Here is a 27,116-nt window from a genome sequence, read left to right as displayed (position 1 = left end):
TCCAACACATCCCCCACCTGCATCAGTGCTTCCTGCTGTCTGCACTAGAACCCAGAAGCATCCCTAAGACCCAAGATCAGCGCTCAGACCCAGGTCCATGCTGAAAGTCTGAGTTTGGACTCTGTGATGAACAACAACCCCCTCAGTCCCCTCACACACTCACAGACCCCCCAAACCCATCATGGCCACCACAAAGTCACCCCCTTTGAGCAGCATGAAGCAGTTTTAATGGTGAGACTTACCTCCTCACTCAGCCTCACTGATCAAGCACCAGATCCAACTTTTCCCGAGGAGGTGTTTTCCAGACCGATTCAGCTGCAGTGAATGCAGTTGTAAAGACAGGCGAGCTGGGATAATTGGGCGTGAAGCTTGCTAATGACATTATCTCGTCTGTCTTTGACAGGCTCCTGATACTGCCAATTTTTTTCCCGTGGTACGGGGGGAATTGGCACAAAAACGGGCACCAATTGCACTAGCTGCTTTATACCTGATTTTATGGCATTCTTCCACCACAAAACACAAAGCGGCCATAAAATTCTGCACATTGTGTCACAGTCAATCTTTCCATGTTCCATGAATTTTTTTTGTTATTGAAAACTAATTAGTATTCCTGTGACATTCATCCATGTTTCTAAAACACATAAAAGTTATGGTCTTTTGAGCCACAGTTCCACTCTGGAAATGTCCCATCCAGTAGTAAGGTCTAACAAGGTTAATTCATAAGAACACTTTCTCTCAGGTCAAACATTAAAGCCTGCAATGATAAGGGAATCCCATGTCTTCAAGGTTGTAGTCCGTAAATAACCAGTATGCAGTACAAGGGAGTGCTTTGTGGAGTCCGTTCCCTCAGACATTTATTTACTTTCTGCAAGGATAATCATTCAGCCCATTATGCCTATGTTGGCTATTATGAAAGTATTTCCTGCTTAGTATCATTCACCTATCTTATTACCAATAGATTTTTCTGAGTGGGAATTTCACATCCTAACATGAAGTCACAAAATAATTCCTAGCCTTTTCCTTTGTTACTGACCCATTAACTAGTGAAAACACATTTTCACAATTTACCTTGTCAAACCCTTCTTAAATTTGAATATCTCTATTAGATCTTCTTCGTCTTATTTGTTCCAGTGACAAGAGCACCATTTCTTCCTGTATCCTAATAATAAGCACTTCAATCCTGGTAAAAACTTAATAAATATTTTCTGTGCCATCTCCATGATCATATTGTCTAAAGTAAAGCAATCAACATCAAACATAGGCAAATGACTTGTTTAAAATGAACATTATTTCTTTGCTTTGATGTTCTGTACTCTATATATAAATCCTAAAATTCCATTGGTTCTTTATAAATTTGTAAGCTCGTATTTCCACTTTTAAAGAATTGTGCATCTGAATTATTTCAGAACCTGCTTGTACACTCTTTTTAACATTTTGAATATGATCATTTGGTGTATATATTTTCCTTACTCCTACTGAAACACACTAGTTAAATACACATGGTCATTGCTTTATACTTCTCATTGGCAAAATAAACAAAGGTGGAAATGCATGTCATAATGAAATTGGTCAAGACTCTTATTGCCCAAATTGATCAAACATGAAGTTTGATCACCCCTCTATCCTACCTGCAGATCTAACTCTTTCCATTTTAGTTTATTCTTTATTCTTTTTGTTATTTACTTTAATCTGATGAATAATATAATCTGATGGGCCACTACATTCCTTTGTTACTCCCTGTTCTTGATCACAGATTTAGGTTAGTGGCAACATTACTGAAAATAGTAGATGTAAAAGAAGTTTTGAACTATGTGAAACAGTGGCTATGAAAAGCATAAAATTGCAGGATAGTCCAGCACAGAAAAGTTGCAGATAGCAAGTCAAACATACAGAATCAAGAGGTTTCAGCAGCTGGGAAATTGGAAGGCAAGGCAATGATAAAGAATTGATAACTGGGAAATTACCCTGAGGATTTAATAGAAGACAGAATTGAAATTGCAAATAGCAGTGAGAACAAAAGACAATAAAAATATGAAAATGTGAGAATTGAATAAACAGAGAAAGTTTATGAATATTAAGATATAGATAGGGAAAGGACGACCTATACTGCAGAAGGAAGCCATCTGGCCCATTGAGTCTGTACTCACACTCAAAAAGGGCATTTTTAACCCTCCCCAACTATTCCCGTAACATCTCGCATTTACTATAGCTAATCCACCTTATTTACACATCTTTTGAACACTAAGGGGCAATTTAGCATGGCCAATCCATCTAACCCGCAAATCTTTGGATGGTGGGTGGAAACCTGAGCATCCGGAGGAAACCTACATGGACGCTGAAAGAATATGCAAATTCCACAGTCATCGAGGCCAGAACTAAACCTAGGTCCTTGGCACTATGAGGCAGCAGGGCTAATCACTGTGCCACCATGCCATCAATACATCAGGAATTCTGGAGGTAGATATAACAGAGGAAGGAAGATCAATGAAATAAACAAAGAATCCAGTTCTGGCAACAGCTTTGCTGTTGATAACATAATTTTTACTAGTGACTTGGAATCTAATTTAGAATGCTATCAGTCAAAAGCAAAAATAAGAGGAATTGCTACAAACGAGTACTAAATGTTTTTGGTTACAAAAAAGAACTTTGTATAAATAGTAGCTCTTTTAACACAAGCATATTATAAAAATGTGTAAAATACAGTTAGACACTGCAATCAATATTTCAATTTACCTCCTTATCAAACTTAACATGCATTAAGCACAAACTTTAAAATGTCCTGTGTTGAAAATGGCACACGTAGAATCATTTAGGGAACTTGCAGTCAAATAAAACATGCCATGCACAAAATTATTTCAGTTTATTTAACTCACCTTCCCCCACATCTTATTTCATTGTTCAGTTTCTGCTGTAATACTTACCCAGTATAAGACATCAGTCCACCCTTCCATGGTGATACACTGAAATACGGTTAACATAGCAAAGGCAAAGTTATCGAAATTAGTGATTCCATCATTGGGACCAACCCATCCACTTTCACAAAACGTGTCATTTGAACATCGACGACCATGTCCAACATTTAAGCTACAGGGTGCAAGTTCCTCTCCAGCAATTGTTTCTGAAGATTAAACAAGACAATAGGTTAATGACATACATCAGCTTTTTATGATAACAAGTTTATTAACACCTGTAGAATCATGATTCTAAATGATTTATTAACACCTGATGAAATGCTACTGTACTAATCTGAAACTTATGCTAAGCAATTTAATTTCAGACTGGGTGAATCACAAAAATAGCACCACAAAGTTTTTTATGTCCAAGTGGGTTATGAGTTGTAAAAATGTTTTTACATGTTAGATACCAATCTTGAAGTTCTTGTCCTGTGACAACACCATCTGCACTCATGAAACATATGACATACTCATGCAACATTGCTGAGGCAGTTCAGTGTTCCATATACTTGTACTTGAATGAGCTGTTCTTATCCCAAAATGTAAGGCTAACTCACTTCAATATTTTTCAGTTACTGCTGGCACAAGACAACTTGAAAGTGCTGAGGAAGTGGAGCAACAACATTTATTTTCTAACATTGAGGGAGGAGAAGAAACAAACTGGGAAGAAAAGGCCAATTAAATCATTATTATATTTGTTATACGGACCTATCGTTCAACACCCACTGGGAAAGAACACCCAGCAACTGGAATTACGTACATTATATTACAACTATATTATGAGATTGCCCCTAGTTTAAATAGTTTTGTGCACAGGCTTCTGCATCTTTCATGCTAGCTGGCCCCATTGGGTTACATTCAACCCAGCTACCATCTGGTAAGTTTCTTAAGTAGTGTCTATGCTTGGTATTATGCAGCTCAGGACTTCTGATGCCAGATCTAGGAAAGTTATTGAGGTCTTGCTGGTTGTAAGCAAGTCAGAAGTTCTGTTTATTCTATTCTATCAAAGAATAATCTACTCCCATGCTGGTACGTGGTGGCATTTGCAGGTTGATAAAATGTTCATTAATAAGATACAGAAGCTGAGTTTCCTGAAACTCGAGCTGGGGGTATTTTTAGATGTTAGATGTTGTCTCAGCCTACTTGTGACATAATAAATAAACTTATTAAGAAAAACTTATAAACTCTATTCTCTCTCCACACATGCTGTCAGACCTGTTGAGATTTTCCAAGATTTTCTGTTTTTATTTCAGCTTCCAGCACCAACAGTAATTTAGTTTTACCCACAATAACTTAATTCATCCATAGCAAAATCAGCATTAAATGCCAATCTAATTCAGGAGATTTAGATAGCCATTATAAAGTAGTGAATCACAGAACATGGATGAGAAAAGGCACTTGGTACGTTCAAAGGAAGACCAGCAAACAAGTGCCTGGAGGGCACCTCAGATGTTTAGTCAGCTGCTAAGCTAAGTGTAGCAATGTATCAACTGCCTGAACTGCAGATTAATTGATATTGCAGTTACTTCCTCTCATAGCAGCTCATAGCTGTGATAACCTTCACAATCACTGGTAATGTCATCCCAGTGGCAATTAGCTGAAGGTCAGATACTGAAGGAGAAGATCATTCTTTTATTGCCTCTTGTGTAAAGTGGGCATTGTAAAGATTTTTTTTTCCAATCTTGTGTCGCAGTATAAACAGTACATAAGATTTAGTCTGACCAAATCATTTCTGCATCATACAATTTTGATCTTAACTTCCTCCAACATTCTAATGTTTGGGAAATTTGTGATTGCTGCTCTTCATTCTTTGGATGAGTTATGATGAGTCTAATGAGATTCCTTGGACTCTCTGGTTTCATCCTTGACTATTTCAACACCATGTGTTGAACTTTTGTGACTGTTGTAATGAAATATTAGCCTCCTGTTACTTACCACCTCCATCTCTTGATCTTTCATTACTGCTTAGGTACAATAGGACGTGACATGTTCCCCCACTACCCCTCCCTGACACCCCATATACCTTCGTTCAATCCACTGGAGTCTGTCTCCGCATGCTGGAATAGACATCTCTCTATCTCACCGAGGATTGAGACCCGTCAGCTACCCTCACCTGGTTTAGCTGGCTTGTTGAAGTCATTGCCCGCGGTTTGGCCGCTGTTGCATGCAAACAGCTATGGGGAGCCACAGCTGAGAGCTGAGTGCCAGGTGGGGACAAAGGGTGGGCAAAGCGCCCTTTTTTCTGGAGCGGTGACGGCAGCAATGAGCGTCGTGATGCTGGAGTCACCTTATTCAGAAACTTGCTCGTCTACCCAAGGGTGTGAATGACCAGCTTATGACATTACAGCTTCCACTACAGAAGTCAAACCACCCTGATCAGCGCCTATGCCCCCACAATGAACAACCCAGATGAGATGAAAGACAAGTTCTACAAAGAACTAGACGCCCTACTATCAGCAGTGAGCAGTACCGACAAGCTGATCTTGCTTGGTGATTTCAATGTAAGAGTAGGATGTAACTCTGCAATCTGGTAGGGAGTCATTGGGAGACATGGAGTGGGCACGTGTAACAGTAAAGGCCTACTCTTAATGAAGACCTGTGCAACACACGACCTCCTCATCACCAACACAACCTTCCGTCTGCCTACCTGTAACAAGACCTCCTGGATGCAGCCCCGCTCTAAGCATTGGCATCTGATCAACTATGTCATTGTCAGGAGAAAAGACAGGCAAGATGTAAGAGTAACTGAGGCCATGTGTGGTGCTGACTGCTGGACAGATCACAGGCTCATTGTCTCCAAAATGAGGCTCTGCATCAGATCCAAGAGGCGACCACAAGGAAGCAAGTTTATGAAAAGAATCAAAGCAGCCAAGCTAAAGAATCCCAGCATTGATTCAGCACTGGCTGAAGACTTAGAAATCAAGCTTGCTGACCTACACGTCACAGGCAGCGCTGAGGGCAACTGGGAATGCTTCAGGGATGTTGTCCATTCATCCGTACCGATGATGCTCGGGCCCTCTACCCGCAAGCAGCATGACTGGGTCGATGAGAATGATGAGGAGATACAGGCTCTACTTGTTGAAAAGCACCATCTTCATCAGGCCTGTCAGAACGACCCATCATCAGCTGCCAAGAAAAATGCTTTTACCAGTGCTTGCAGGACAGTCCAGAGAAAACTGCGTGAAATGCAGGATGCTTGGCTGAGCACCAAGGCAGATGAAATGCAGGGATACGCTGACAGAAACAACTTGAAATGGTTCGATGAAGCTCTCAACACTCTCTACGGAACTCAATCTCTCGGGAGTTCCCCCCTCCTGAGTACAGATGGTACAGCTTTCATTACAGAGAGGGCTCAGATCCTGCAGAGATGGGCTGAACACTTTGAAACCGTCCTCAACCAATCATCATCTATTAACAATGAGGCAATAGACAGGATTCCCCAGGTCAATATCAACAGTGCCATGGATGACCCACCGGTAGTAGCCGAAGTCACGAAAGCTGTCAGCCAGTTATCCAGTTACCCCCAGGGGCAGGTGCCATGCCCGCAAAGATCTATAAAGCTGCTGGTCCTGTACTTATCGAGAACCTCACCTAGTTGTTCCAGTCCTTTTGGAAGCAAGGATCCATTCCTCAGGAACTTAAAGATGCTTCCATCATACACCTCTATAAGAGGAAGGGCAAGTATGCCACAACTACCAAGGAATCTCACTGCTCTCCATCACAGGAAAAATCCTTGCAAGAGTCATGCTAAATCGTCTGGTCACTCATCTGGAGATGGGCTTGCTTCCAGAGTCACAGTGTGGCTTCCGCAAAGGTCGCAGGACTATTGACATGATTTTTGCTGCGCACCAACTTCAGGAGAAGTGTCAGGAGCAGAATTGCGAGCTCTACACAATCTTTGCTGACGTCACGAAAGCCTTTGACACTGTCAGCCAACAAGGCCTGTGGAGATTCATGTCATAGTTCGGCTGCGCCCCCAAATTCATTCAGCTGGTATGCCAGTTGCATGATGGCATGATGGCCAGAGTACTGGATGGCGGAGAATCCTCTGAGGCATTCCCAGTCATCAATGGTGTCAAACAGGGATGTGTGCTCACACCCACACTGTTCAGCATGATGTTTACTGCCATGCTGAATGACGCCTTCCAGGACAGTGTTGCTGGAATCAGCCTCAAGTACAGAGTGGATGGGAAGCTCTTCAACTTGAGAAGACTTCAAGCTATTACCAAAGTGAAGGAGACTGTCCTGAGAGAATTCCTCTTTGCCAATGACTGCACCCTGTATACTGGCTGAGATGGCAGTCATGATGTGGAGGTGCCGGCGTTGGGCTGGGGTAAACACCATAAGAAGTCTCACAACACCAGTTAAAGTCCAACAGGTTTATTTGGTAGCAAACACCACTGGCTTTCGGGGCTCTCCTGATGACGGGGCAAAGACCCGAAAGCTAATAGCATTTGCTATCAAATAAACCTGTTGGATTTTAACCTGGTGTTGTGAGACTTCTTACTCGCTCACAGCCAGAGATGCAAGTCAGTATGGACAAATTTTCTACTGCTTGTGCCAACTTTGGACTCAGCATTAACACTAAAAAAACCAAAGTCATGCACCAGCCTGCTCCTCATGCACTGTACGCAGAACCCATAATCACAATCAAAGGGCAGAAACTACAGGCAGTGGACCAGTTCACTTATCTTGACAGCACTCTCTCCCAAGCAGTGACTATTGATACAGAAGTTAACTGCAGAATAGCAAAGGCAAGTTCTGCTTTTGGTAGACTGCACTCCACTCTATGGGAACGTTGAGGAATTAGCCCAGCAACAAAACTGAAGGTCTACAGCACCATGGTACTCACTAGCCTCCTGTATGCCTGTGAAACGTGGACTGTGTATCAAAGGCATGAAAGTCAGCTCAATCATTTCCACATGACTTGTCTTCACAGAATATTATGCATCAGATGGCAAGACAAAGTACCAGACACTGAAGTTCTCTCTGGAGCAAGTCTACCATCAGTCCACACACTGCTGATGAGAGCGCAGACCTGGCAAGCAGGTCGTGTCATCCGTATGCCAGACGAGCGCACACCCAAACAGCTCCTTTTTGGGGAACTCTCGACTGGAAGACGCTCGCATGGAGGGCAGAAGAAACGTTACAAAGACACACTCAAGGCCTCCCTGAAGTCACTTGACATAGACAAACCACATGGGAAATGCTGGCACAAAACTGCCCTACCTGGCGCTGCCTCATCTGCAAGGGCTGTCAAGCTTACGACTTAAGTGCGAGCTGCACAAGTCCAGAGCCACGAGCACAACAACTATAGTGCCTACACAAGTCTGCCCAATATGTGCCAGGATATTCCGTGCCCAAATTGGCCTGATCAGTCATCTTTGGACACACCGCATCCAGCCTCAACATGACTAATAGTGTTGAGGTCCTCATCGACGATGATGGATGAACAACACAGGTACAATAGACAATAAACTATACTATGGGCAGAATCTCCCTATATTTTGGCAAAGTGTCAATTTCACTGAGAAACTTTTTTGTTTCTGTCTTCACGGAGGAGGACGTGAATAATTTGCCGGGTGTTAGCGATGGAAAGGTGGTAGGACTGGAGGGTCTTAATGACATTACTGTTACTAGAGAGGTGGTGCTCGACAGACTGGAGGGGCTGATTGTGGACAAGTCCCCAGGACCGGATGGAATGCATCCGAGGGTTCTGAAAGAAATGGCGGAGGTTATAGTGGATGCCTTGGTGGTTATTTTCCAGACGTCGCTGGATTCCGGGGAAGTGCCGGAAGATTGGAAAACGGCTAATGTTACGCCGTTGTTTAAGAAGGGTGCCAGGCAAAAGGCGGGGAATTATAGGCCGGTTAGTTTAACGTCTGTGGTAGGTAAAATGTTAGAATCCGTCATTAAGGAGGAAATTGCGAGGCATCTTGAAGGGAATTGCTTGATAGGGCAGACGCAACACGGTTTCATTAAAGGGAAGTCGTGTCTGACAAATTTACTGGAGTTCTATGAGGATGTGTCTAGGGCAGTGGATAGAGGAGAGCCGGTGGATGTGGTCTTTCTGGATTTTCAGAAGGCGTTTGACAAGGTACCTCACAAGAGGTTATTGCAGAAGGTCAGGGGACATGGAGTTGGGGGTAGGGTGTTAGCGTGGATAGAGGATTGGTTGTCAAATAGGAGGCAGAGAGTGGGGGTCAATGGGTGCTATTCGGATTGGCGGTTGGTGACTAGTGGGGTGCCCCAGGGGTCGGTGCTGGGGCCTCAGCTATTTACCATTTATATAGATGATCTGGAGGAGGGAACCGAGTGCAGGGTGTCGAAATTTGCTGATGACACCAAGATTGGGGGAAAGGCAAATTGTGCGGAGGGTGTGGAGAGTCTGCAGAAGGATCTAGATAGGCTGGGCGAATGGGCCAGGAAATGGCAAATGGAATTTAATGTTGGCAAGTGTGAGGTGGTCCACTTTGGTAGGAAGAATGGTAGGAAGGACTATTAATTAAGTGGCGAAAAACTGCAGCAGGCGACGGTGCAGAGGGACCTCGGGGTCCTTGTGCATGAGTCGCAAAAACCCAGCTTGCAGGTGCAGCAGGTGGTCAGGAAGGCGAATGGGATGCTGGCCTTCATAGCGAGGGGGATTGAATATAAAAGTAGGGAGGTCTTGCTGCAGCTGTATAGGGCATTGGTGAGGCTGCAGCTGGAGTACTGTGTGCAGTTTTGGGCGCCGCACCTGCGCAAGGATATTTTGGCCCTGGAGGGAGTGCAGAGGAGGGTTACTAGGCTGATACCGGAGTTGAGGGGATTGAGCTATGAGGAGAGGCTGAATAAACTAGGCTTGTACTCGTTAGAGTTTAGAAGAATGAGGGGAGATCTCATTGAGACGTATAAGATGATGAATGGGATGGATAGGATAGAGGTGGAGAGACTCTTCCCGCTCAAAAAAGACAGTAGGACTAGGGGGCACAGCCTCAAGATAAAGGGGGGGCGGTTTAGAACGGAGTTGAGGAGGAACTTCTTCACTCAAAGGGTGGTGAATCTCTGGAATTCTCTGCCCGTTGAAGTGGTGGAGGCTGCCTCGCTAAATATTTTTAAGAAGCGGGTTGATGGGTTCTTGATAAGAGAGGGGATTAAGGGTTATGGGGAGAGGGCGGGAAAGTGGAACTGAGCCACGACAGATCAGCCATGATCTTATTGAATGGCGGGGCAGGCTCGAAGGGCTAGATGGCCTACTCCTGCTCCTATTTCTTATGTTCTTATGTTCTTATGTTCTTATGTAAACAGGAGAGAATCTCACCAGCCTGTTGGCGACAAATTGCGCTGTATTTTCAGGCACTATAAAAAATAAAAATTCCACAAGTTTCATGTTGCACTCTTGGCAGTCTACCTCTGACTCACTCCCCCCAGCATCACTGGAACTCATCAATCAGGAGAGCACACCTTTTAAATAACCCCTCAGCACTCCCCAGTACTTGTTCCAACTCCAATCGTGGGGCCAAGAAGTCAGCCCCAAGGTTTTTGGAGGGAACACACATGAAGATGCGAGATAGGTAGAGCAATGGTGGGATACTCTCTTCACTGAAACAGGTAGATGGCCTGCCCGAAAAGTCATCAATCCCACATGGGAGACAGTGGCAGCTTTGGTGAGTACCAACCCACTGGCATATAGGAATACTGTGTAGGAAGAAGAGGAATGACCTCCTTCATGCAACCAGGGTAAGTCACCCTTCTCATCTGTCACCACACATGCATCCATCACACTTCGACTGGGAACTCACTCACTGCCATCTTACAGGATCCCAATATAAGCCTCCCATACTGTTCCTTATCACATCAGCAGTTCCTCTCCTCATCAAATCCCAGCTCCCACTCACCAATCACATGCTAGTCATCATTACCAACTGACTGTCATGCCTACACTCTCTTTATTTGTCTCACTGCAGGACAATCGGCTAGAGCGGGCACAGCCAGCTGGTGTGCCAGAGCTGAAGACCCTTACTCCATTCAAGGAGAGAGCCCTTGAGTTGGCTGGAGAGTAGCAGGACCACATCTGTACTGAGGATGAGGGCAAGAGACAAATATGAGAACTCTCAACAGCCATGGTGCCAGTCTCATGTGAGTTATGTAAGTACTATCATTATGCTTTCAATTCCCTTATAGGTCAATAGGTAGACTGACCGATCTCAGTCTTTGGAGACATCAAACCCGAACAGTTCTGAGGCAAGTATCTTGGAATATAGCACTGGAGAGGTGTCACAGTTGCCACCCGCACTCTCCACTGACACAAATACTGACACCTCGTACATAGGCTTCTGGGTTATTCACTGGTGACCACCTCATTGCTGATGATCCACAGCAGGCAGATGCAGAGATGTCCCGAGAATCAAAATAAAGAGATTTCTTGGATCCTACTCAGCTGTTACATTTCATGATGTTTTTCAAGTAGTATTTTGATGTTGTTGTTCCTATAAGAAGAACTAGATCAAATGGCTCATCCAAAGGTTGCAATCATACTTTACTACTTGTATACTAAATTGAAGGTGGCTCTTTTTTCCACTTTGTTGCATTACCATTATTCACATATCTCTGATCTACTGACAAGAAAATTTTCTGGATCTGACTCATAATTATGATGAGGACCCTCGATGAAACACTCTTTAATGAGTCTTGACCTCTTACATATTTTGTTCATCTTGCATCTTGCAGTTATTCACTGTCAATTTCTTGTTCTAGCCTCTTCCTCTTCCTTTTCTCAAGTTGCCTGCACTTTCTGTCAACATTTTGACTGTTTGCTCTAGCTTCTTTATCTTTCCTGGTTCTGCATACTGTTTATCACTTTCCCTTAATGAGTAATAATTCGGAGTGTCTCAGAACATAATCCATATGAACTAATGAGAGAAAAAGAAGAAATATGAAAAAAGTCAAGGACTTATGATGTAAATTAGTTCCATTCCTTCTTGGAATACATGGTTAAGGTTGACAAAAGCATGTCTGAGTTGTGGAGTCAGCAGAGACACAGTGCTAGGCCAAAGTTCCCCACTGCCCGGTACAACTAGTTCACCTGTAACTGCTCTTTAACATGCTTGATGGCTCAAGGTATCATCCCACCAAGTTTGGTTGAGATAGGACCAAGGTCCTCAGAGATATTTGCCAATAAACAAACACACATTTTGCTTTCACATACATACACAGTAATTTCTAAGCTTTGGCCATTTCTTTCTGCAATCAGGTGTGCCTGTTAGTTAAGCTGGATAGTGCACATTTATGTTTTAAAATTTATTGCCCACAAAGTTGCTGATAAAGGCACAGTGAGGGCAACAAGGTATCACACATTTGATGAAATATAGGAAAGCCTATCTCCTCAACCAATTAATTTTAAGGATTAAGAAATAAACAGGGGAAGATTGAAGGAAGGAGATGAATTAGAGTAGGTGAATTAAATCATGTGTAGAAAGAGACGTAAACAAAAGGGAATTAGAATGGATTAAGCAAGAGAGAAAAGGAAACAGGAAAAGTAAGAATAAATACTTAAAATGTGACATTTTCAAAATCTCCCAAAACAACTCATAACCTGAAGGGTTGAGAATCCACACAAAAAAATGTTTACTTTTTGGGGAAGAGAGAATGAATGGCAGTCATTTACAATTATCAAATCATTAAGAGTGCATATAAGCGACTTATCACTACTTATTCTGTGGTGAGTTTCGTGGGCACATAACTGAAAACATAACTGCTTCGTGAAAATCATGGTAAAATCAAGAGATGCCATTTTCAGGTAGTTAAGGCAGAGTATCTCAATTTGGCCTGAATCATCTGTCAACACACATTTCACAGGGCAACTCTTGCTTCAACTCGCTGACTGATTTGCACATTGATAATGCTGTGTATTGTTTTATGATTCGAATTAGTTACTTCTTCCTTTGGTGATTCAGCATGTTAAAACAACTTTCCCTAATTTTAATCCTCTCACAATCTCATTCCACAAAGTTATTTCAATCCAATCATGTTACAGAAAAATGAATGTTCCAGCATATAATTGTGATAGTTACTCCCACTGCATTTTTAGATGCATAAATGACTTGGATATTGGAATACAATGCAAAATTTCAAAATTTGCTGATGACCCCAAACCTGGAGCTGTGATTGACAACAATGATGATACCAATCAACTGTAACAGGGCACAGATAGGCCAGCAGAATGGACAGATAAATGGATAATGGAATTTATTGAAAGAAGTATAAAGTGAAGCATTTTGGCAGAATGGATAGGGAAAGTGTTATTATCCCAGTGAAGACCAATAACATTTATAAGAAATTTGCAATTCCAGTTATAACTGAAAGAATTACACCACAAGATTTCATGTCTTAAACAGAAATTTTTACTGCATAAGAGTTAAAAAGCAGTATTATGAATAAAATACAATTTTGTATAAATACTTATATTTTAAGCCAGAAACTCTCAACATGTCATTCATCATTCTATTTCTATTTCCATCCATGCATTTCCCTGTACCTTACAGGATGCTAAATTCTTTTATTTCTTCTGGATGTGTGTCACAGCTTGCAGGAATTCATTTTAATTCTCCTCAGTGCTTCCACTAGTCTCCAAGGTCTAAAATTTCCTAGGGCCATTCCACCAGTATCTGGCTAGGCAACTCTCCTAAACTTCTTAAGCACCTCTCAATTATGGACACTCAGCTGAACTGTAGGCCTCACTGCATTGTTTATTCATGACTCTAAACTAGAAAATGTATTTGGTTTCATATAGCCCTCTTCTACTGATCCACAACTTCGGACTCAGTCATTCAACCCTCAAAGCTGCTTTCAAGCTGACTGCTTCTGTGAGAAATTGCACAGATAAACCCAAAACAAAAATCTCCCTGCAATCTGTTTCAAAGGCAAAGTGGTGTCCTTGGCATGTCCCACATAGAGATTTCAACTAATTAACTTTACATTCAAAACACCTTTTTGATTCTGGGACCCACATGAATAGTCTAAATTCCTAATGGAGACAGCTGTAGACACCTCGGGGCAAATTTCACCCCCCGCTTAGCATGGGAATTGGTTTGTTGACCTCGGTCGGGATTTTCTGGTTTCAGCATGGGGCAGCCGGAAAATCCTGCCCCCTTCATCTCCAAAGGACTTGGGTCAATGTGTGGTTGAGTGATGCCAAGGCATTCACCCCATGACTCTATCTCACTTTAAATACTTAAATTAAACTTAGTACAAGAAGAACACATAAACATCAAACTTAGCCATAAATGTGGGTGTACATAAGCTGCCAAAGCATCCTATCTACTCCTTTTTTGGACAGCCTGAGCTGAAGTATGCACTTTTCTTGTTGTAGAATCTCTCTTTGGCAAACAATTAAACATAATTTCTTAATTTCCAAGAGGATTTATAGTTTTATTTTGAAAGTAAGCTATTCAACATTGGACTTCCTCAAAGCATGCACATAATTCCAATTGTCAAAGTTTGTTTCTCTGTCTTTTGACCCTAATTCCCAGCCTACAGTCTGAGGATCCCTCTGCAATCAAACTACTATAGTCCTCTTTGATCTCTATCCTTCTTCAATCAAACTTCAGTCAACTTCCTCCCATGTATTTCATGTCTTTTTCCCCATAATATGCACCTACCTCTTCCTCCTTCTTTCTTTCCTTGAGGAAGCTCGTCAATACCTTCTCAAGGACAATTAGGAATGGGCAAGAAATGCGGGCCTAGCCAGTGAGGCTCCAATCCCATGAATCAATTAAATAAAAATCTCTCGTACTCATTTTTAGTCAGCAGTTTTATCAGCAGCAATGTGAAATTAGCAGACCAGGGAAAATGTAACAAACAATGGTGAGGAACAGTGTCATGTGCACATGCAGGAGTGTACATTAGGAGAGAAGGAGGGAGGGAGGATAAAGCGAGGGAGGGAGGATGATAGGAGGTGGGGGGATTCTTTTAAGATCGATCATAATGAATCAAATGGCAGAATTTTCCCAATGCCTAGGAGGTGCTTTTGGGGCAATCAGGGTGGGAAAGTCTTTCTCTCCTTCTGCTCTCACTCCCCTACTCCCTTCTCACTTCCTCCCTCGCCTCCCCTCACTATTTCCCGACCACTTACTCTCTCCCCTTCCTTTTTCCTCACTTTGTACTTTCCCCTCCCATATCCCATCCCTTTTTTCCATTCCACTCACCACTGTCGCCCCCAATTCTCTCTCTCCCTCCTCTCCACCTCCCCCTTCTCATGGTCCTGCTTTGACTTTTCCAGGCACTGCCTCAGCTTTCCCGGGTCCCATTTCACCTTTTGCAGGCTCCACCCTGTTTTCCTGGCTCTGCTCCACCTTCTGCATACTCCAGCTCTCCCAGCTCCTTCTCCACCTTTCTCAAGCCAAGCTCCACCTTTCCTGGGTCCTGCTGTGTGTTTTCCAGGTCCTGCTTTTGCACCATCCCCATTCTCGTTCTCTGGGGCCCTGAAACCTACTTTAGCAATTTACCTTCCCTCTGTTTGCTGCTCGTCTAATGACAGGCTAACTCAACTCTACATTTGCTGCTGATAGGTTCATTCAGCAGCAAATGCAGGGAGGAACTTGGGATGTGGGATTGCAGGGAATGTCTCAAAATGGATAGAAAACTGGTTAGCAGATAGGAAGCAAAGATTTGGCAAAATGGATGTTTTTCTGATTGGCAATCAATGATCTGTGGGATTCCACAGGGATCTGTGCTAGGACCCCAACTGTTCACATTTATACATTAATGATTTGGAAGAGGAAACTGAATGTATTATCTCCAAATTTGCAGATGATACAAAGTTCAGTGAGAGGATGAGCTGTGAGGAGGATGCTGAGGTACTTCAGTGTGATTTGGACAGGCTGAGTGTGTGAGCATATGCATGGCAGATGCAGTATAATGTGGATAAATGTGAGGTTATCCACTTTGGTAGCAATAATAGGATGACAGATTATTGCTTGAATGAATGTATATTGAGAGAGGTGGATAGTCAGTGAAATCTTGGGGTCTCACACATCAATCACTGAAAGTGAGAAGGTACGGCAGGCAGTAAAGAAGGCAAATGGTATGTTGGCCTTCCTAACAAGAGGATTTCAGTTTAGGGATAGGGATGTTTTGCTGCAATTGCACAGGGCATTGGTCAGGCCACATCTGGAGTATTGTGTGCAATTTTGATGTCATTATCTGTGGAAGGATGTCCTTGCTATCAAGAGAGTACAACAATGGTTTACTAGGTTGATTCCTGGATTGGCAGGTCTGTCATATGAGGAGCGGTTAAGTCAGTTCGGATTATATTCACTGGAATTTGGATGAGTGAGAGGATATCTCATAGAAATTTATAAAATTCTAACAGGGTTAGGCAGGGTAAATTTAGAGAGAATGTTCCCAATAGTGGGGGAGTCCAGAACTAGGAAGTCATAGCTTCAGGATAAGAGGTAAACCTTTTAGAACTGAGGCAAGGAGAAATCTCTTCACCCAGAAGGTGGTGAATGTGTGGAATTCACTACCACAAAATGTAGCTGAGGCCAAAATGTAGTCTGATTTCAAAAAATAATTAGATGTAGGTCAAGGGGCCAAAGGATCAAGGATATGTGGGGAGAGCCTTACAGGATACTGAGTTCGAAGATCAGCTGTGATCAAAATGAATGGCGGAGTGGGTTCAAAAGGCTGAATGGCCTACTCCTGCTTCTTGTTTCTGTGAACCAACCAGTGATTGGATGAATAGCTTTACAGCAGTTTTCAAATATAAATCAGTTGAACGTCCAATAAATTTGGCAGCATGAGTTCAGAAGCCTTGAGGGGCTGCAACTTGGCCCATGAGCCATTAGTTGGACAAGCCTGTTCTAAAGAAATAACCTCCTACCTGAGCTCCAAGCTTTCCAGAAGCAGGCTCAGATGTGGCACAGATTATTTAGAAGGTATATATTCAGTCTCTTGATCAGAAAATGTTATTTGTCTGTGGACAGAAAGCTGAAGACGGGCAGAAAAGCAATTTAAGATTAAAAAATAAATTAAATACTGGTATCAAATGTAATATGCACATTCCTCATTTCTTTTATGACATGTGAAACAATGTTTTACATGCTTTGGTCATTGGTGCATTCTAGGATAATTTTTTAAATTAGAACATCAACTTAGGTTGTGGCCTGGATGACATCTGTTTATTTTTAAATTTGCAAACCAGAAACGCTTAATCTGACTGACTGTCTCAATGTGCACTAAAGAAGTTGAAAGACTTCGATAAACAGATGTTACAGCATGAAGATTTAGTAAAGCTGATCAAGGTACAATGTATGGCAAGAATGAATTCACAAATTATTTCCTGGAAAAGTTACAAGATTTCAGAGCAAAGTTTGATGAGCTCAGTGGTGATAACATCTGTAGATAGGAAAATGGTCCTCGGCACATCTAGTTCCAAACTTAACATATTATTTCAATGAATGTAATTATGTTGTCTACAGTGCTTATGGAAGAAAAGAACATGTATATACAACTATCAATCTAATCAGCTTGTAACATAATTGTGAGAATTTTTTAAGCAGTTCAGACTTCTTTTGTTTGGGAAGGAGGGAGATTGCCATTTAGCTGCTCATGCAATTTTTTTCATTGCTCTTCTTCCATGATAGATTAAGTTTGTTTACATTGATTGAACGCCATCTGTGTATTTTTTAACAATGATAGAAACTTATTTCCATAAGCAGGCAGGTTGGAAGTAGAATTTATAGTAGACACGTGTATTATTAAGAAAATGATATCATGATGAATTACTCATGCTACTAACCAGATGACTCTCTCAGTATTACAATGTATTGCTGAGCAAATAATGATAAATATCTTTGGAAATACACAGGCTAGCAAATCATCAAGCATTCTTTGATTACTAAAGGGCAAACAGTTCAAAACATTATGAGGATACATATATTTCAATATACCAGTTGCTGAAATCCTCATCCATGCTTTTGCTACCTCTTGGTTTCACTATCCTAACCCACTTCTGCCTGGCCTCCCATATTCTCCCCTTTGTAAACTTGAGGTTATCCAAAATTCTGCTGTTCACATCCTTTTTTGCATCAAGTTCCATTCACCCATCACCCCTATGCTCGCTGACTTACAGTGGTTCCCAGTTAGGCAACACCTGGATTTTAAAATTCACATTGTGTTTTCAAATCCTTCCATATCCTTGGCCTTCCTAACTCTGTAATCTCCTCAAGTCCACAATATTCTTGCTTCCTAAACATCCTGATTTAATTGCTTTATCTTTGGTAGCCAAATCAGCTGCCTAGGCTCTAAACTCTGAAATTCCCTCCTTGAACCTCTTACAACTGATTATGTTAAGGTAATTTAATCTTGAATGATTAAGACCTAATATTTTCTGATATGTTTATAGTGGGCAACTATCATGTAACTAATACAATCTGACACCCTTGAATGCCACATTTCTCAGCAAAATGCTATTATAATGAAACTTCTGCTAGAGGAGGGCAACTCAGATATCAGTTTCCTGATTTCCAGATTTCGCTGTATATGTGTGGTCACCAGAAGTTGCTTCCGAGTTTACTCTTTAACAAAGAATGTTGGTAGCCCCAACAAAATTTCTATCTCAAAATTTTGGGAGTCCACTGCTAAAATTCAACTTAAAATATACAAGTATGTGTGCTTGATGCTCTGTTGTTTTGGTCCTATATTACTAATATCTTGACCATAAGAGCCAAATGAGAATCATAAAACTTAACTATTTCCAAATAGATATTATGAAGGATAACAGATGTTTGGAAATAATTGGAGGAGATATTTCAATATTGGGTTTCCAAACATATTTATAAATCACTAATGTCACTTTTCCAATTAATAATGTGATAAACAAGCTTGATTGAAGTACTTCCATATGACTCACTGCTAAATCTCTATTTATGAAATTTAATACAAAATAATCATTTTGGTAAACTGCAGTTCAAAATTGCTAAGAGAGGAACAAAATACATAAAATTCAGAGTAAGGAAGACATTTTGTCATTCCAAATATATGACATTTTAATCTTCATCTATAATAGGCTAAACCCTTCAGTTTCCAGATTATTGAATCTGCATGGGAATTGCCCAGATGTTTCAACTTCCAATAGGGAATTCCTCTGCTCCCTGGAACCTTTACGGATGACTCCAACTCAGAGTTAGAATCAAAGACTTTGAACAATTCTGCAACAGATTAAAATCTACTTTAACATCCCAACAACATAACACAAGTGAACGAGTCACCCAACCTGACTACCCCGGCCATTCAGTTACTCATAACCAACCCAAGTATTCTAGAACCTGACTCTTCTCATGACCACTCAACTACTCCCCCTAACCTGACCCCACTAATCCCTCTGACATAACCACCTCCCCCGACTATCTTTCCAGATCACATTGCTACCCATCCACATGCCCTGCCTGACCTTTCCTCTCGACCCAATCCAACCTCCATCAACTACCTGACAACCATCTCACCTGACTACCATTCCCAATATCCATCCACCTTGCTCAGCTTGACTGCCACTCCTGACACAACTAACTCCACAACCCAACCACTATCTCGACCAACCAACTACCCCTACCTCCCCAAACCTGACTACTTCTCCTGACCCGACTCAATTAACCTCCCAAATTGACCGGACTATCCTCCCAATCTGACTGTCCAATCACCTGACCAACCTCCAACTTTACTAACCCCAGCAACCCAAACAAACTACCAATCCAAACCAACTACTACCCGACTACCCATCCTGATCATTTGTACTGCCCCCTAACCTTACTACTCTTCCCAACCAAACTACCTTCCAGACCACCCAACCCACCCCCCATCACTGACTTCAATTACCTTCCAGTCTTCCTGACGTAATCCCACTATCCTGACCACCCGAATACCCTCATGACCCAAACCAATGATCTGTCAAACCAATCTGCCTAGCACTCTAACTTGATGGCAGCCCCGGCTGCTCACTCTTTCACCTGCTACTTCTGACCCACCTCATCAACTTACCCATTTCACCCAGCTTTCTCCTAACCACTTACCTACCAATCTCATCCACTAACCTTCCTCCCTCTCACCCACCCACCTACACACTCACCCATCTGACCCACCTACTAATTTATCAGCCTCACCCAATTACCTATCTGGACACACTTCTCAGAAATGCACAGCAGCTTCAAGATGGTGGAAGTGACAAGCGCAGCATTGATCTGATAATCATTGTTGCAGCTTAGAAGATCTAAACCGTTATCTCTCTTTACTCTTGTTTCAAAGTGAAAAGATATCAGAACAAAGGACTCGTAAAAAAGAAATGAGGCTTATAGAACTTGAATTTTTCAATTACCCTCAAACTTGCTTCTCCTTCTATTAATTGATTTAATTCAACATAATGGCTTGAATTTTGCAGTTAGTGATGAATCATGGGCGCTTCTGCTCAAAGAAGTTTTGCTAAGAGATCTAGCAATTTGCATGGTGAGAAAAGGAAAGCACTAAAATTAAATTAAAAACTTCACACAGAGCTAAATAAAGATTGGAACCTATAAGATTAAGGTAGAAGCTGAAATATCATAGAAAAGCATTTCTAAGAAGGCTTATTTACAAAAGATTTAGTTTAAAAATCTAGTAATTGATCATAATAGAGACAGTTAACAACGCTTCACAGGGCCAGACCTAATATTATTGCTTATATTGCTGTTAAAAATCCAGTTACCTCTGATTGAACAAGATTTTCAAGCTGTTAAAATCATAAGCAATATATTCATCATTTTCCAATTTGTGCAGCTGGTTGTTGACCCTTCATGCCAGCAGCATGAACTTGGAAATTGACCATATAAACCTATGCACAATATATTTATGTATGTATGCAGTGAATCAGAATGGTTACCACACAGAAGAAGGCCATTTGGCCTGTTGTGTCCACGCCGGCTCACTCACCAGCTTTTCCCCATAGCCCTGAAACGTTTTTCTTTCCAGACAATTATCCAATTCTCTTTGAAAGCTTTGACTGAATCTGCTTCCACCACACAAGGTAGTGCTTTCCAGATCCTAAGTACTTGCTGCGTAATCAAGTTTTTCCCCATGTCACTAATGCTTCCTTGTTATTGGAAGAATCACTAGCTATGGGAAGAATCTTCCATTCCTTTGAACTGTGGGAACCATGACAGGCACGGGTACCAAATTTGGTGTGATAGAAAAAATCAGCTTCCCACTGGCAGGAAATTAGTTTGGAACTGTGTTCTCCAAATATAATAGCAGGTTAAAATCTGCTCTAATTTCCCACTGATCTATGCTGGGAACTATATTTGTGTAGGTCCTGTTGTCAGCCTTAAGCGAAGCCTAACATTTCAGAAATGCACATTGACTGGAGGCTTTCAAATTAAGTAGACAATAAGAGCTTTTATAAATATTCCAGACACTGTCTTCGTTTTCAGTGTATACCAATACATGTCACAATAAGAAATCAAATCAAAGCATATGACGTGTAATTTGAAGCTGATACAAGTTTCAATGTCTCTCTCTTCGTTGTGGTCCTCTGGTTTCATGGATTGTAATGGATTCTTGATATGAGGGATTCCACAAAGATGGCGGTGGAACTCTTGCTGTTGAAAATTTCCAGAACCTTCAGAGGGAGAGGTCCATCAGGTTTCAGCAAGACCCAGGCATGCAGAAGTGCCAACAACCACCATCTCATAGCTAGGGCCATCAAGGTCCATTTCAAATAGGAACTATGGAAGGGAAATTAACATCATCTTTATGAGCTTACCCCTCTAGCAGAGTTCAATGGTCTACCAAGACAACAGCTACCCAGAACAGGGTTATTAAATTGGATACTAACTCTTTCAAAAGCTAATGACTGGGATGTCATATGCAATAAAACAAAACGTATATCTAGACACAGGATAAATGTTCATTTATTAAATCATTGTGGAGGATGGCGATGACATGACATGACAGACCATTTTGGAATCTAAGTAATGAGTTGAGAACTCAGAAATAAGCAACCTGCTGACTTATCTCCAACTTGCAAGACCAGCAGCAGGACTCTGGGTTTACTAAGCCATATGCAACAAATCTCAGCTCCCGAAGGCCTATTTATATGAAGCCCCTGATCATGATCTGCAATAATAAAAAGTCTGACAACACCAGGTTTTAGTCCAACCGATTTATTTGATAATAGACTCACAAGCTTTCGGGGTTAGTCCCTTCATCAGGTGAATGGAGAGTTCTGGCCTCAGACAGAGCATATAAAGCACAGACAGTTTAGAGATTACTGATCAGAATGTGAATCCTTACACCTAACCTGCTGTTCAAGACCTGAAGTGGCTGACAATGTGAGTGGAAGGAGCACTGATCACAGGTTAAAGAGATGTGTATTGTCTCCAGACAGTACAGTAAGTGAGGTTTTGCAAACCCAGGCAAGTCACGGGGGTTACAGGTAGTGCGACATGAATCCAAGATCCCTGTTGAGACCGTCCTCATGTGTGCGGAACTTGGCTATCAGTCTCTGTTCAGCGACTCTGCGCTGTCGTGTGTCGTGAAGGCCGCCTTGGAGAATGCTTACCCGAAGGTCAGAGGCTGAATGCCCGTGACCACTGAAGTGTTCGCCAACAGGAAGGGAACAGTCTTGCCTGGTGATTGTCGAGTGATGTTCATTCATCCGTTGTCGTAGCGTCTGTATGGTCTCCCCAATGTACCATGCTTCAGGACATCCTTTCTTGCAACGTATCAGGTAGACAATGTTGGCCGAGTTGCAAGAGTATTTACCATGTACCTGGTGGATGGTATTCTCATGTGTGATGATGGTATCCATGTCGATGATCCGGCATGTCTTACAGAGGTTGCTGTGGCAGGGTTGTGTGGTATTGTGGTCACTGTTCTCCTGAAGGCTGGGTAGTTTGCTGCAAACAATGGTCTGTTTGAGGTTGTGTGGTTGTCTGAAAGCAAGAAGTGGGGGTGTGGGGATAGCCCTGGCGAGATGTTCATCTTCATCAATGATATGTTGAAGACTCCGGAGATGTCGTAGCTTCTCCGCTCCGGGGAAGTACTGGACGACGAAGGGTACTCTGTCCACTGTGTCCTGTGTTTGCTTTCTGAGGAGATCGGTGCGGTTTTTCGCTGTGGCGCATCGGAACTGTCGATCTACGAGTCGAGCACCATATCCTGTTCTTATGAGGGCATCTTTCAGGGTCTGGAGGTGTCTGTCACGATCCTCCTCATCTGAGCAAATCCTGTGTATACGGAGGGCTTGTCCATAGGGAATGGCTTCTTTAACATGTTTAGGGTGGAAACTGGAGAAGTGGAGCATTGTGAGATTGTCTGTGGGCTTGCGGTGTAGTGAGGTGCTGAGGTGACCGTCCTTAATGGAGATGCGTGTATCCAAGAATGCAACTGATTCTGGGGAATAGTCCATGGTGAGTCTGATGGTGGGGTGGAATTTGTTGATATCATCATATAGTTGTTTCAGTGATTGTTCACCATGAGGCCAAAGGAAGAAAATGTCATTGATGTATCTAGTGTATAGCATTGGTTGAAGATTCTGTGCAGTGAAGAAGTCTTGTTCGAACCTGTGCATGAAGATGTTGGCATATTGAGATGCAAATTTGGTCCCCATGGCTGTTCCATGTGTCTGGATGAAAAACTGGTTGTTGAAGGTGAAGACATTGTGGTCCAGGATAAAGCGGATGAGTTGTAAAATTGCATCTGGAAACTGGCAGTTGTCAGCGTTGAGTACTGAGGCAGTTGCAGCAATGCCATCGTTGTGGGGGATGTTGGTGTAGAACACCGAGACATCCATTGTGACGAGGAGTGTCCCTGGTTCAACTGCTCCGTGTGTGCTGAGTTTCAGTAGGAAGTCCGTAGTGTCGCGACAAAAGCTGGGGGTTCTTTGTACAATGGGTTTCAGGATGCCCTCGATGTAGCCGGAGAGGTTCTCACACAGAGGTTCTCACACAGAGGTTCTCACGCTACGACAACGGATGAATGAACATCGCTCGACAATCACCAGGCAAGACTGTTCCCTTCCTGTTGGCGAACACTTCAGTGGTCACGGGCATTCAGCCTCTGACCTTCGGGTAAGCATTCTCCAAGGCGGCCTTCACGACACACGACAGCGCAGAGTTGCTGAACAGAGACTGATAGCCAAGTTCCGCACACATGAGGACGGTCTCAACAGGGATCTTGGGTTCATGTCGCACTATCTGTAACCCCCGTGACTTGCCTGGGTTTGCAAAACCTCACTTACTGTACTGTCTGGAGACAATACACATCTCTTTAACCTGTGATCAGTGCTCCTTCCACTCACATTGTCAGCCACTTCAGGTCTCGAACAGCAGGTTAGGTGTAAGAATTCGCATTCTAATCAGTAATCTCTAAACTGTCTGTGCTTTATATGCTCTGTCTGAGGCCAGAACTCTCCATTCACCTGACGAAGGGACTAACCCCGAAAGCTTGTGAGTCTATTATCAAATAAATCGGTTGGACTAAAACCTGGTGTTGTCAGACTTTTTACTGTGTTTACGCCAGTCCAACGCCGGCATACCCACATCATGATCTGCAAAGCAGACCAAGTCTATGAACAGCAATCTCATCGCACTGCTATCTGCTTCAAATTTTGCACTGCTTTTTTCAGCAAGGAATCCACAAGACCTGGAACTACGGTGTGAAGAAACACCTACCCCACCCATCTAAACTTTGATATCCTGGACTCTGGAAATCACATGAATTGACATCTGTTTCTTAGGATTCTGTTAAGTTTAATCATAGCTGTAAAACTCCTCTTTTCAACCCCACTTTATTGGCATATTTGTGTGTGTGAAGTTACAATCATCCCCGGGTTTGAATGTGTGAATACTTCAATCTTCTTATTGCATCATAAAGAGAGTTTTCTGGGAGTCACTTTAGAAATTAGTCTTCACAAACTGGGGGTTTGGGAAAATACACCATAGTCTATTTTAAACAATTAAAAACACCTCAGCTTAGGACAGATGGCAAGAGGATAAAGGAGTACATTTTTGGAATGTAGATTATCAAGCCCTGGGGATTTATCCAACTTCACTCCCATAAATTTTCCCAGCACCATTTCTCTACTAATATTGATCTCCCTCAGTTCTTCCCTCACACTAAATCTTGCATTCTTCAACATTTCTGGTATCTGTTTTGTGCCCTCTTTTGTGAAGACAGAACCAAAGTATGTATTCAGTTGCTCAGCCATTTCTTTGTCCCCTATTATACATTTCTCTGCTTCTGTTTGTAGGGGATCTACATTTGCCTTTACCAACCTCTTTCTCTTCACATGTCTACAGAAACTCTGTGTCGGTCTTTATGTTCCCTGCAAGTTTATTCTTGTACCATATTTTCCACTTCTTAATCAATCCCTTGTCCTCTTTGCTGAATTCCAAACAGCTCCCAGTCCTCAGAACTATTATTTATCTTGGCCAATCTGTATGCTTCTGCCTTGGATCAGATAATATCTCTAATTTCCTTTGTGAACCATGGATTGGCCCTCTTACCCATTTTGCTTTTGTGCCAGACAAGAATAAACAGTTGCTGCAGTTCCCCTAAGTGTTCCTTGAATATTTGCCATTGCCTATCCACTGTCATGCCTTTAAGTAACTCTCCCCAGTCTATCAACTCCAACTCACGCCTCATATCTTCATAGTTTCCTTTATTAAGATTCAGCATCCTCGTCTCTGAATCAACTACTTCAGTCTCCATCTTGATAAAAAATCGTGTTACGATTGCTCATCCCCAAGAGGTCTCACACAGCAAGATTGGCAATGATTCCCTTCTCATTACACAGTGCCCAGTCTAGGATGGCCTGATCTCTTGTTGGTTCCTCCGCATATTGGTAAGAAAACCATCCTGTATACACTTCAGGAATTCCTCCTCTATGCCACTGTGGCTAATTTGATCTGCCCAATCTATGTACAGATTAAAATCACCCATAGTCACCAATATTCCCCTAACACAAGCATTTCTAATTTTGTGTTTAATGCCATTCCTAACATCATCACTGCAGTTTGGGGGTCTATGTATGACACCCACTAATGTTTTTTGCCGCTTGGTATTTCTCAACTCTACCCATACAGACTCCACATTGTCAGAGTTAATATCCTTCCTCACTATTGTGTTATTTTCCTCTCTAACCAGCAATGCCACTCCAGCACCTTTTCCTTTTTGCTTGTCCTTGCTAAATACTGAATACCCTGGAACATTTAGTTCCCATCCCTGGTTATCCTGCAGCCATGTCCCCGTAATCCCAATTGTATTGTATCTGTTTACATTTATCTGCACAGTTAGTTCATTCACTTTATTGCAGATGCTCTGCACATTAAGGCACAGAGCCTTTAAGCTTATCATTTTAATGTTGTTTGTCCCGCTCCCAATATTTTCCTCGATAGCCTTGTTTGAATTTTGTTCTTGGTTTCTCTGCCTATCACTTTTCTTATTCCCTTTTCTATTTTTTTGTTTTTGTCCTTGCTCCCTCCTTCTCTGACTTCTCACATAGGTTCCCATCTCCCTGACATATTAGTTAAAACTCTTCCCAACTGCTCTGGCAAATAGTCCTCCTAGGACGCCAGTCCCACTTCTGCCCAGATGTAACCTGTCCAATTTGTATAGGTCCTACCTCCCACAGAAATGGTCCCAATGCCCCAGGAATCTGAACCACCCCCCAACCCCCGACACCATCTTTTCAGCTACGTATTCATCTGATATATCCTGTCATTTCTACTCTGACTAGCACATGGCACTGGTAGTAATCCTGAGATCACTACTTTTGACATCCAATTTCTTAACTTTCTTCCTTGCTCCCTCTATTCTGCTTTTAGGACCTCATCCCTTTTTTTGATCTATGTACCAATGTGTACCATGATCATAACCACTGGCTGTTCATCCTTCCCCTCCAGAATATCCTGTACCTGCTCTGAGACATCCTTGACCCTATCGTTGGGGAGGCAAAATACCATGCTAGAGTCTCGTTTGTGGCCACAGAAATGCCAGTCTATTCCCCTTACAATTGAGTCCCCTATAACTATTGCACTGGTACACTTTACATCCCTCCTCTCTGCAGCAGAACCAGCCATGGTGCAACGGGTTTGGTAGCTGCTGCTTTCCCCTGAGAAGTCATTCCCCTCAACAGTATCCAAAACAGTCTAT

General features: G+C 42.3%; 1 protein-coding gene across 1 annotated transcript in view; it reads right to left on the bottom strand.

Moving 5' to 3' along the window:
- Nucleotides 1–27,116, bottom strand: part of cacna1c (calcium channel, voltage-dependent, L type, alpha 1C subunit) — a 1,035,639-nt gene that overhangs the window by 590,211 nt on the left and 418,312 nt on the right. The window contains exon 7 of the mRNA XM_080190924.1: nucleotides 2,922–3,118. Within this exon, the coding sequence (XP_080047050.1) occupies nucleotides 2,922–3,118 (197 nt within the window). The remainder of the gene's footprint in view (nucleotides 1–2,921; nucleotides 3,119–27,116) is intronic.

Source organism: Carcharhinus amblyrhynchos, chromosome 6 (genome assembly GCF_965287045.1).
Source record: "Carcharhinus amblyrhynchos chromosome 6, sCarAmb.v2.hapA, whole genome shotgun sequence".
Lineage (NCBI taxonomy): Eukaryota > Metazoa > Chordata > Chondrichthyes > Carcharhiniformes > Carcharhinidae > Carcharhinus > Carcharhinus amblyrhynchos.
The sequence above is the reverse complement of the archived record's forward strand: the minus strand, read 5'-3'. Positions and strand labels throughout refer to the sequence as shown.